The sequence below is a fragment of the Schistocerca piceifrons genome, chromosome 1, assembly GCF_021461385.2.
Source record: "Schistocerca piceifrons isolate TAMUIC-IGC-003096 chromosome 1, iqSchPice1.1, whole genome shotgun sequence".
In the NCBI taxonomy this organism is placed as follows: domain Eukaryota; kingdom Metazoa; phylum Arthropoda; class Insecta; order Orthoptera; family Acrididae; genus Schistocerca; species Schistocerca piceifrons.
The window spans coordinates 128,274,996-128,287,825 of record NC_060138.1 but is presented as its reverse complement, the minus strand read 5'-3'; the positions used below and the strand labels follow the sequence as shown (position 1 = coordinate 128,287,825).

The 12,830-nt window shown below is 38.0% G+C and overlaps 1 protein-coding gene across 6 annotated transcripts in view; it reads right to left on the bottom strand.

The window, feature by feature from the left end:
• LOC124803227 (ADP-ribosylation factor-binding protein GGA2) overlaps positions 1-12,830 on the bottom strand; it is a 120,977-nt gene that overhangs the window by 65,869 nt on the left and 42,278 nt on the right. For all 6 annotated transcript variants that reach the window (XM_047264416.1, XM_047264423.1, XM_047264437.1 and 3 more), the window contains exons 5-6: positions 11,701-12,100; positions 11,401-11,562 (exon numbers count right to left, since the gene is read on the bottom strand). In XM_047264416.1, coding sequence (XP_047120372.1) covers positions 11,401-11,562; positions 11,701-12,100 — 562 coding nt within the window. The remainder of the gene's footprint in view (positions 1-11,400; positions 11,563-11,700; positions 12,101-12,830) is intronic.

Below are 12,830 nucleotides of genomic sequence, written 5' to 3'. Positions count from 1 at the left end.
GAGAATTTAGGCATTACATACTACCAAAAGAGTTCTCTGCAGCCCTCTTGGGGAAAAAAAGATGGCATTTGTGTTACTGTAACATAACCAAACCACTGTCACTTTTGGTGAAGATACTGCACTGTTTGTCTCTACACCAGGATAACTTCAAGAACCAATGGAAGAACTTAATAGAGCAAGTTTGAAAACAGGGCTCATAATGAATTATAATAAGACTAACTTATAAATTAATGTATAATCAAACCATGGAGGAAGAAAAACAGCATGAATTAAAATGAAGCCACAGAATGATTTGAAGAGTTGTATTTAGGAGAGTTGATGAGTACTGTAAGGACAGAAAAATATAAAGGGCAGACTAAAAATAGCCTGGAGTCCTTTCAGTCAAGTAAACAGAATTCTAAAAAAATAAATAAATTTCAATATGTCTGAAAGCAAAAATTTACAAGAATCAAAGTTTAATGGAAAAATCATTCAGAAGTTGAGGGTTACTTAGTGAGGCACTAAGAGACTCATGGAGACAGAAACAGAAACACACACACACACACACACACACACACACACACACACACACACACACACAGAGAGAGAGAGAGAGAGAGAGAGAGAGAGAGAGAGAGAGAATAGAACAGGCTACAGAGCCAAGTGGAATACATAATTACAACTGAAATGAAAATGAAATGGAGATGGATGAGACATGTAACTAGGCAAATAGATATTAGTTGGACTAACCATGTATTTTATTCAATTCTAGGAGCTGAAAAGAAAAGAGATAAATACCTAGTAAAAGGTGAGTAGACAGAAAATATTCTAGAATGGCATGGATGCATATTACCAGAAACCATAATGTACAAAGAAATTTAGAGGATATCTTCGTCAAGCATTGTCACTGGCTTACATTGCTGCACCGAAACAATACAAGTTGCACCGCCTATAGGGCACAGACAGTGACATGTGCCCATTTGAAACATAACAGAAATATTTGGAAAAAAATGACAGTTAATACTGCCTCCGGCCAAAACACATACAGTATATATACAGCTACAGAACATTCCAGTACAATGATTCTTGGCATTTGTGGATACTTCTAGAATGTACTCAAACCAAATACAGAAATTAAAATTGTACAGTCCAGATGAGTTCTGAACTCATGAACCCACGACCCTCCATGCAACAGTCTAGTATCATAACCACTACACCATGGTGACTGTGCTACTCAGCTTCTTCTGCGACATTGCTCCCTCCTTAAGAGAACAGCGTCTCTGTGCTACGTCCTCCTAGTCCGGGAACGGATCATCGGTCCTGCATACTCTGACTCCCAATGATTAATGCTCGCCCTGGCGGTGATCTTAGAACTTCCTTTGCCGCTGCACTCTTCATCACCTTTCTGCTTGTTGCCTGTCGATGGAGCTTTGAATTTACCCTGGGTTGAGTGATCCTTATAGGGCTTCATTCGAAGGACATGGACCGTATCTCTCGTCTTTTGTCATATTGTGTCGGGGTCAAAATCTTCAACTTCATAAGTGACACCAGAGAACTGTCTTACAACCTTATAAGGTCAAAAGTAGTGCCTGAGGAGCATCTCAGAGAGATCAACTGTCCAAACAGGAGAGAAGATCCAGATGAGGTCACCAGGCTGTTAAACAATAGGGCGATGGCTCGCGTAATACCTTCGGCGATTGTTTTGATCCTGCAGCATGCGGAGTCGAGCTAACACACCTGGCTGACATAGTCGTCGTCCACATCGTCAGGATGTAACGGAAAAACAGTGTCCATCATCATAGTCACATCACACCCATGCACCAGGAAAAATGGTTTAAATCCAATGGTGTCTTGTTTGGCGGTTTTGTAAACAAACGTTCACAAAAGTTAGCACCTCATCCCAGTTGCTCTGCTGAACATTAAAGAACACTGATAGAATGTTGGCCAAAGTCTTATTAAGGTGTTCAGTAAGCCTGTTAATTTGCGGATGGTAGGTAGTCGTCATGTGATGAATAATGTTACAACGAAGGTTTTTCTCTGTCACAAAATTCGATTGAAAAACTTCCCCTCGATCCATAATTAATGACTTTGGGGCACAGTGTTTTAATACAATGTCTTCCATGATGAATTTGGCTACCTCGGATGCTTCGGCTGTTTTCACGGCTTTTGTAATGGCATAGCATGTCAGATAATAAGTGTAAACAATAATCCATCTACTGCCACTAGCAGACGTTGGAAATCGTTCAACGAGGTCAATCCAAACTCGCTGGAAAGGCATTCTGGCTGCTGGAATTGGTATGAGTCGCCCATGTGGCTTCTGAGGAACTATCTTTCTCCTCTGGCACTCTTGACAATGCGACACTTAATGACGGACATTACTACATAAACCTGGCCAGAAAAAATTGTTGTAGATTCTATTGTATGTCTTAATAAATCCTAAATGTCTAGCCTCAGTTGTGTCATGGAATTTCTGTAGAACATCTAAGAGCATGTGTTTAGGAATCACTGGTAGCCACCTCTTTCCAAATGGATAAAAGTTTTTCTTGCAAAGTAATCCATTAACTACCTTAAATTGTCCTTTCACATCCTCTGACTGATTTAAGGCAAGCATAATTTGAGATATTTTGGCATCCTCCTCCTCCTCAGCAGAGAGATCCTGGAGTCCAGCGAGGCAGTCACTATCTTCATCAAAGTCTTGATGGTCTTGCACAAGGTTTCTTGAGAGACAGTGATCCCATACCCGCTGGCATCTGTGCGTAGTTCTGTAGGTGCTCTCTCATCACACAGACCAAGCAGAGGGTCAGTCGTCAGAGTTTTTTGCAGCACATCGAAAGAATCTTGTTGAGTACCACCCCAGATAAATTTAGCATCAGCTTTTAACAACTCTTTGAGAGGCCTGGCTTTGATACAAAAGTCTTTGATAAAACAACGGTAATAAGAACATTATCCGAGGAAGCTTCTTCATCTCTAATACTTTTAGGAATAGGAAATTCCGTAATGATCTCACCTTTTCTGGGTCTGGCCGCACACCTTTGTTTGACACAAGGTGTCCAAGTATTTTGATTTCTTTTGCTCTAACGAGAGACTTTCTTGGATTAAGTTTCAGTCTGTCTTGTTGGAGACACTTAAGAATGGCCCTCAGTCTTTTTATACCGTTCATCTAATGTCTCTGAGAGCACTGTACTGTCATCTAAATAACAAAGACACATCATCCACTTCAGGAGCCTTAGAAGACTATCCATCATCCGTTCAAAAGTTGCTGGTGCATTACACAAACCAAACGGCATTACCTCAAACTCATACGGGCCCTGAGGGGTGATGAATGCAGTTTTCTCATGATCAGCCTCATCTACTTCAATTTGACAGCATCCTGAGTACATGGTCATGGTTGAGAAGTCCTTGGCCCCCTTCAGACAATCTAGTGTATTGTCAGTTCGTGGAAGAGGGTAAACATCCTTTTTAGTTATCTTATTAAACTTCTTGTAATCAACACAAAAGTGCCAACTGCCATCCTTCTTCCTGACAAGAACCACTGGTGACGACTATGGGCTCTGTGAAGGCTGAATGACGTCATTCTTCATCATTTTCTCTACCGCGTCACAAATTATTCAACGTTCCATTGCTGACACACGGTATGCTTTCTGGCTTATTGGTTGATGGTCTCCAGTGCTAACCCAGTGCTTCACCGTCAATTTGTCTAATTTTCTCTTCAGCTGTGGACTGAAGCATTCAGAGAACTCTTGAAGAATGGCAAGTAGTTTCTTCTATTGTTCCTCAGTGAGAGATCTGGTGACAGTTGAGCAAGAAGATCTTGTCTTGTAGTGGAAGCGCTAATTTCGCCCACGGACATTGCATGCGAGGTTTCTATGATGCTCAGCTGTTTTTCAATTAAAGGCTCAGCGTTTGCTACGCACATGTGTCTTGGAAGGATCTGCGGTTCTCGGCGACAGTTAACTATCCACAATTCACCGAATCCGTTCTTAAACGAGATGACAGAGGCTGGGATGAACAAGTTATTTTTCAGTGGTATGCTTCTCTTACATTCTACTACAAGATCCATGGGTTGATGCATGGCATGACACATGACAGTTCCCTTTCTAGCAATGACTGCGGGAATGATTACTACATCCAGCACACACAGTCTCCACACACTTGGATGCGCATATTCCTGTCCACAGTATCTCATCTCGTCTAGCATAATCTTTGAGTGACCACTATCTATAATTGTCTATATGGCTCAAACTCAGGTTTCTCGTCACATAAATGGCAGCTATGTCGTGGCCTGATGGGAGGCACTGTGTCATCGATAATGTGCGCTACCACAAGTTCCAATACTCAGTGCCTCCCCAGAATAATGTCACGAAGAAGAAGGTGTACTTAGATGAATGACGGACACTAACTTCACTTAATGAAGGTTTATTCAGCACTTACACATACAAGAGCATGGAGCGAACTGCCTCCGTCCAGAACACATACAGTATATGTACAGCTATGGAACATTCCAGAACAATGGTTCTTGAAATTTGCGGATAATTCTAGAATTTACTCGAACCGAATATAGAAATTAAAATTGTACAGACCAGGTGAGTTTTGAACTCACGATCCTCCATGTAATAGTTTAGTATCATAACCACTACACCACGGTGCTACTCAACTTCTTCTGTGACAATATAAAGAAAGAGAGCTTAATGTATTATTGAAAATACACAGTAGTCAATCAGATTAAGTATAAATAAGAGCCCTCTATTAGATTTTACAGAAATTACTATTATATAAAGGTCAGAATAATACAGGTGCTCTTTTTTTTTTTTTTTTTGCAAATAGATGTACAATCCAGGAAATATCTGCATGAAGGTAACTTTAGTAGCACATATCTATGAGCTTCAAAGGAAATGACATTTCGGAACCAGAGGCAGGAAAATACAGTAAAAATAAAGGAATCAAAATTCTACGAGCAGTGGATTGAAACAATTGAAAAAATTTTTGTTACATGATGGTAACCGTTCATAGAGGATGAGGCCACTGTTTTTAGAAATGTGCTAGAAAATCTCCAGCTCTTCGAATACATGAAGCCTATGACTTTGCTTTTCTGTAAGTAAAATGGACTTTTTTTCAAAGCTTTTCAGTTTGCATCTGGAAATTACCAGATGATCACCAAAAATGGAATTGTGTATATTAGTGCCTCTTTTTCCCAATAAATGTTCCTCGTACGCAACACTAAAAGACCTTCCAGATTGTCCTATATAACAAACAGGACACATATCACAAGTGATTTTATAAACTCCTGAACTGTTTATAGGAGAAACTGTGGACTTGAGATTGAATCCATATTTTTTAATTAGAAGAAAACAAATTTTGTATGAAACAGGGCCTAACGCTACTTGTGACTGTCAGAATCAGCACTGATGCCTAAAGTGGTCACCTTAGTGTCAGTTTTAACTCTGAAGACCTTTTCAACTAAAATTGGATCATAGCTGTTTCTAACTGCTATAATTTTTATTACATCCACCTCGTCATGAAGCTTGTCAGGTGACAAAGGTAAACTGCACGATGAATGGCTGAATGGAAAAATGTTTTCATGTGGGAATGAGGATGCACTGAACTAGCAGGAACAACTTGATCTGTATTATGGTTTTTCGAAAAATACCAAAGAAAGTTTGTTACTGTCAGTAGCAATACCAAGGTCCAAGTTATTAAGCTGACGACCGTTACTTTCTAATTCACAAATGAAGCTGATTTTTTTCATGAGGACTATTAAAAATTTCAAGCAAATGCTGAATTCCTCCCCGGGAACCACAATATATGATCAAAACATCGTCTACGTACCAAGCATATGACAAAATGGCCATATCAGCAGCTGAAAAACTATTGAAGAATTTTTTTCTAGCGTATTAATGAAAATATCAGCCAAGATGCCTGCAAGTGGGTCACTCATTGCCTGGCCGTCATGCTGGTGGTAAATTTGCCATTGAAAACAAAGTAGTTACATTTCACTACCATTAATAGCAAACAAATTACGTCAGTGATTTGCTCATCAGAAATACCTTTTCATTAATTTGCTAGAAGAGAAATTCTTCAATAATTTTTCAGTGCTCGACGCGTAGACGACATTTTGATATATACAGTGGTTCCTGAGGAGGATTTCAGCATTTATTTGAAATTTTTAATAGTCTTCATGAAAAAAATCAGCTTCCCTTGTAAATTAGAAAATGATGACTGTCAGCTTAATTACTTGGACCTTAGTATTGCTACTGACGACGACAGACTTACTTTCGCTATTTTTCGAAAAGCCACTAACACAGATAAAATTGTGCCCGCTAGTTCAGTGCATCCTCATTCTTATGAGAAAGCATTTTTCCATTCAGCCATTCATCATGCCGTTTCTGTACCTTTGTCACCCGACAAGTTTCATGAAGAGATGAATATCATAAAAATTATTGCAGTTAATAACGGCTATGATCCAATGTTAGTTGACAAGATTTTCAAAGTTAAAACTGATGCTAAAGTGACCACTTTAGGCAGTAGTGATGATTCTGGGAGTCACAAGTACCATAATGTTTCCTCGATTCCATTTTTAGGCCCTATTTAGTATAAAATTCATCGTCTTCTGATAAAAAATATGGATTCAAAGTTACCTTTCCCATGAAAAATCTCATTCATAACCTCCCGTACACAGCTGTTCCTATAAACAGTTCGGGAGAATATAAAATCACTTGTGATACGTTTCCTGTTTGTTGTATAGGACAAACTGGAAGGCCCTTTAATGCCAGGTACAAGGAACATTTATTGGGAAAAAGAGGCACTTCCACTTCTGCTGATCATCTGGTTATTTTCGGGCACAAGCTGAAAAGCATCGAAGAAATTTCCATTTTACATAGAGAAAAGAAAGGTCACAGGCTCGATGTACTCAAAGAGCTGGAGATTTTCAAGCATTTTTCTAAGAACAATGGCCTCATCCTCAATGAACAGTTACAACTACGTAACAAAAATTTTTTCAATGGTTTCAATCCACTGCTCATTGAATTTTGAATCCTTTATTTTTACTGCATTTTCCTGACTGGTTCCAAAATGCCATTTCCTTTGACACTCATAGACATGTGGTACTGAAGTTACCTTCATGAAAAATTTTTCTGGATTGTACACCTGTTTGCAAAAAAAAAAAAAAAAAAAAAAGAAAGAAAAATCTATATTATTCTGTCCTTTATGTAATAGTAATTTCTGTAAAGCATAATAAATGGCTCTTATTTGTACTTCATCTGCTTGACTACTGTATATTTTCAATAATACATTAAGCTGTCTTCCTTTACATTTGTTTTTAAAATTAACTGTTGTTTTTTTTCCCAATTATTTCTGTTACAATATTTCAAATGGGCACACGTCACAGTCCGTGTGCAATGGGCGGCACAATTTATATTGTTTTCGTGGTGGCACTGTACGCCGCTGGGCTGGTAGGTCTGATGATGTTCCTAGTGAGGCACACGTGGCAAAGGCTGGAACATTTTACTTTATTTTTAGCTTGAGCACAGCTGCTCTAAAATTGGACCACTCTGTTTTCACAACGTAATTTTACATAAGTAACCTTTGTACCTCATGACAATTGACATCTTGGTTAATGTGTTTTTCGTCATACTAAATTTTCCATATTTTTTATAAGGTTTATTAAAATTTCATTCTGACGAAGACGCTCTTAGTAGATGTCGAAACCTAGGTCAACGTACCAAACATTGATTTTGCAACCGGCTGGCTGTATAATCCTATGTTGAAACTTGTATGTGGTTGCTGAGTAACAGCCATGTTTAAAACTGTACAATAAAAGAGCTCTTCCAAGTATCATTTACAAAAGACCTCTTATAAAATCTTTGATAGTGTATCTTTTACATCCTTCCCCCAAAAGTTGAGCTATGGTACTAATTATTATACAAGATTTGTGTTTAACGTCCCATTGACAATGCGGTAATTAGTGACAGAGCACAAGCTTGGGCAGGGGAAGGGTGTGGGAGGAAATCGGTCATGACTTTCCAAAGAAACTATTCTGGCAATTTAGTGAAATAACGGACAACTTAAATCTGGATGGTCGGATGCAGGTTTGAACCGTCATCCTCCCAAATGTAAGTCCAGTGTGCTAACCACTGCGCCACCTCGCTTGGTAAAAGATTTATCAAAGCTCTTTGACAGTATAATATGTTTTTCACTTTCCATACCCTTGCAACTCTATATCTCCAGTAACACTAGACATAAACACACAGGTACACTTCAAACTTGTTAAGTCATCCATTCCAATGTCCAGCACCTGGTTTCACACAATGAAGAACTAAACTTTTACACTTTCCTCTTGCCTGAAACAGAGTTGAAGCAACATATGTCCTAAAGTCTGTGAGTCTCTCAAGATACAATGTGCTCAGAGCTGACAAGCTAAACAAGCATGGTAGCAGTAGTAGTGCATATGTCAGATCTCACATCAAAATTAAAGTTGTAAAAATGTTGAATGTCAGAGATGAAATGTAAGCAGAATCCATATTCATGGAGCTACACCCATGAGCCCACAGTACATAGCTGACACCATTTATAAACCACCAGAGAACTACACAATGTCATGCTTCCAGTCAGCATTACACACATTTCAGTCTCAATAGTAAAACGTCATATAGCACACCATCATAATGGGGGCATGGACATGGGCTTAGTGAGAACCACCCACTCCCCAATTAAACTAAGGTATTATTTAGTTCTAACCACATGAGCATTCTGCCATCAGTAATCACATACAGAAATTATCATGAGTTTCGTCAAACCAATAACCATTTCCTTCTTGAAACAACAAGTATACTTGTTGAAACTGAAAATGGTGCCATTAAAACACAGTTTTCTTTCACCGAAACTGTGATGGATACAATCACTATGAACAGACATTGTTTTATCTGTTGAAACCTTGCAATCTGTCTTCTGTCATGTCCTCTGAAGTGTTAACATAACTGATGATTTGTGGATGAAAGACAGTGGGAGGAAAAGTATATCATATAACAGTCAATAAACAAATAAGAACTCACTGGACTGTTCACATGGTCAGTTACATTGTTTATAACAATGGCAAAGAGTGTGGCACTTAAAACAATGCCTTAAGGGACATCTTTCTCTTGTATAAAATTCCTTGACAGTGTGTATAACAATAACAGAAAGACAACCTTGTACTTTTCCAGTATCAGAGGGTACCCCTATAAGTACTTTCTGCATTGGAGGGATTCCTGTAGAGCTGCCTCCAGTGAAGTCAAATTATCTAGGGCACAATGATACTTCCTGAATCCACACTGGAGGTGGGTAACAAGTTTCTTCCTATGCAACATCCAAACGAGATGCATCTTTTCAACTTAACTTGCAAGAGCACCACTATGGCCATTTCTCATGATGGTTCTACCATTTTCCAGTTTTTGGAGGAGTATTTGATAATGGATTCACTTCGCAAATCCGTGTATAGCTCCTATGACGATATGTGGTTGAAAATACCAAGAAGGGTTTCTTTTGATCCTTTATAAGGCTGATACAAAATGCTATACATATAACATATTTACCTGACTATAAGACAACACCCTTCTTTTCATGGGGCTTCTTGAGAAAAATTTATTTTTAACATATTCTGATTAATCAAAATTTCACTGTTTTACTAACGAAGTGTCTCCCTAAAAAGTTAACTTTATACCTATTCCAAATTTATGACAGTTATTGATTTTCTACATTCTGATAATATAAAAGGAAATAAAATAAATGAAAGGAAATGGTTTACATTAATTTTCAGGCTGATCCTTTTCTACATTTATCACTTAATAACCCTATCATCTATGGTATCATTTTTTAAATCATCATCCTAATAGTACAGCTGTGAAATTTATACCTTGTTGTCACTAATATCTGACTGTTTTTTCCAAACATGTTGTGATTTCTGAGGTTCTGCTTACCATGGGACCCGAGAACACAGCTGTTTCCTTCCAAATATCAGATTTTAATTTGATACTTACACGAGAATGTTACAATGTTTCTTGCTTTCAAAATTGTCATTTGCCTGCTGCTCTCTCATTGGCTGCATAGAACCAGCAGCTGTCACACCCCCTTTCGTTCCCATCGTAAGTCACAGTGAGCACTGACAACATTGCAGCGCAAAACACTTAAGTATACCATTGGTCCCTATAGTCAATTAAATTCCGACCTCATATGGAATCAGACAACTGCAGTTTAAACATAGTAGATGTTTCTAAAATTCCACAGTATGTGCCTAGATACCCATGGTTGGCAACATAGTGTAATTGCTGCCCACTCACTACTCTCCTCCACACACTCATGTTCTCAACCAAGCTGTTATCACTTTTCCCCCTACAACCCTTCCATTGGTGCTGTTCTTGAGCAACTGTGAAACATGGACTGCATTACCTTCTGGGGAGCAAGTAATATGTTACAACATTAACTAATACATAAGTAAAAGATCCCAATCATGGTAAGTCATGTTCTCAAACTTTCACGCTCCCTGCAATCTGTTGAGGTCCGTTGGGACCATCAACAAGACAGGTCTTGACAATGTAATTTATTCTCATGAAAACAACTACAATCAGTTTAAAATAATTTATTTCAATCTAGATCGATTTTTCTTCGTTTCATCTGAATGTCGCCATCGTGTTCCAAACCTGATTAAAAGCTGGTAACATTTTAACCCAGTATTCTAATACGCGAACTTTAATATTCCAGCATTTCAGATTTGCAATGGTTTATCTCGCATTTACATTAACCTATGATCTTGCAATGTTAGTCATTTAAATATGTTGCCTAGACAAATGTGTTTCTGAAATTTCATTACTCTAAATTAATTACTTTTGATGTTGTGATTTTTTTCCATTAGTGTATAATGCCCAGTGTCCTCCAATATCTCTCTCTTCTTTCAACTTAATAACTAACACAGTGCATAGGCCTCACATTTGGAAGAATAGTGGTTTGCATCCCCATCCAATAATGCTGATGTCGCAAATGTCAGGATCATCTCTTTGAGAAGTACACAGCCAGCGTTTTTCATTCATCCTTCCAAATCAAATAAATATATTGCTTTGTTTCTTTCATGATCTACTTCTCTAAAACAAAATGTTAACTATAAATTCTACTAAATAGGTGATGGCTAGTTGAGTTCTCCTAAATTTCATTATTACATAAACCAATGACAATCCACTTATCAACAATCAACACAGTGTGGCTTACAAGAAAACTCTAAGTTTTAATTATCTCTGCCATGAATAATAAATGCAGTATTTGGCAACAATAGATTTGTCTGTTACATTTTGGAACACATTTAATTTTATTGGGCGTTTATTTTTAATAACAATGTGGAAAGAATACTACACACATTGCTATTATTTTAAACAAAGATAGTACTAAATGAATACCTACTTTTATGCGTCTGCTGTTGGAGTGTGACAGGCTGCAGAACAGGAAGAGGTTTAGGTGCAATATCTGCACCACCAAATATATCTCCGAGTACTTCTATGTTTGATTGTGTAACTGATGCGTTTGGTGTATTTGCGGACTGTTTTGGAGGCTCTACATCAAGACCTAACAATAGAGAATATAACATTAATTGTGGTTCACCAATTAAATATATCCTTTTTGGTAAGGCAATTCATATTTCTAATTTGTGATGTGCTTTACTGGGACCTTAAGACTTGCAGTTACAAGACATTAAAGTGTTACCCAAATCAGCAAGCTGTTTGCCAAGAAGTTCCGTTGGTACTGGTGGGAGCTTTTCTTCACTTGGTGTGCTGAGATCCAGCAAAGACGTACTTTTGGTTTCAGGCAGTTCACCTTGAACAATTATGGCATTGTATTTGTCCGACACATGACCCAGAGCATCACTTGCTTGAAGTACTTTGTTGAGAAGATGTTCATTGTTGTGTATCTCTGTTGCAAAGCGAAATAAGTTTGTTCGTAGATTATTACAGCTTTGATGCAACTCCTTGATAAGTTCAAGTTCCTCTTCTGAAGTCTCGCCAGGCTTGTAAGAGTCCAGCATTTCCGATAGTAATCTAACACTGCTGTGTACAGACTCTATTTCATTATTACAACGGTTGGTCATTTCAAGTCTTCTTTCATCCTGGAACAATAAATACACTAACACTACCATACACATTCTGAAAACCACAACATTAAACTGTTAACAACAGAATTATGAAAGATTAGTATAGCCTCAACAGAACAAAATGTTACAATACTGTTAAGTTTGAAGTGTAGCATATCACTTCTGGTTGCAATATCCATCCCTCAAAAGTGATTATTTCAGTACCTGTAACATTATTTTCCACTGTTCTATAAAAACAATGATAGTTCTACATTTCAAAATTTGTTATCACTGGTATCACTAATGATAAAATGACAGCAATATCTAGTTCAAAATAGAAGAAAAGAAAGTCCTTAATAACGTTCTGTGGAAATCGACACCTTTAATAAAGGAACACAATTTCAACCGGACTAATTCACAATGAAGATGGGTAAGTCAAATTAATTCCGGCAACCACATTGTGCAATTACATACAAATACCATAGATGCAGGTCTGAATGAGGCTATGAGGACCATCACTGGCACTGGCAGATAAATTCCCATTCAGTAGTGCCCTGTTCCTCCAGATCTCAGGAGAAAAATGTTGAAGGGGCAAATTCTTAAAAATACGAAGTCCCAAAAGAACTCACTTTTCAGAATCCACCAGCTATACACGTGAAGTTTTTATCTTCGGATCACATACGTTTTCGATGTCACTGAGAAGTGGGACAAAAGCTGGAACCAACATCCACTTCAGAATGCCCATTTAAATCAAAACGCAACAAAT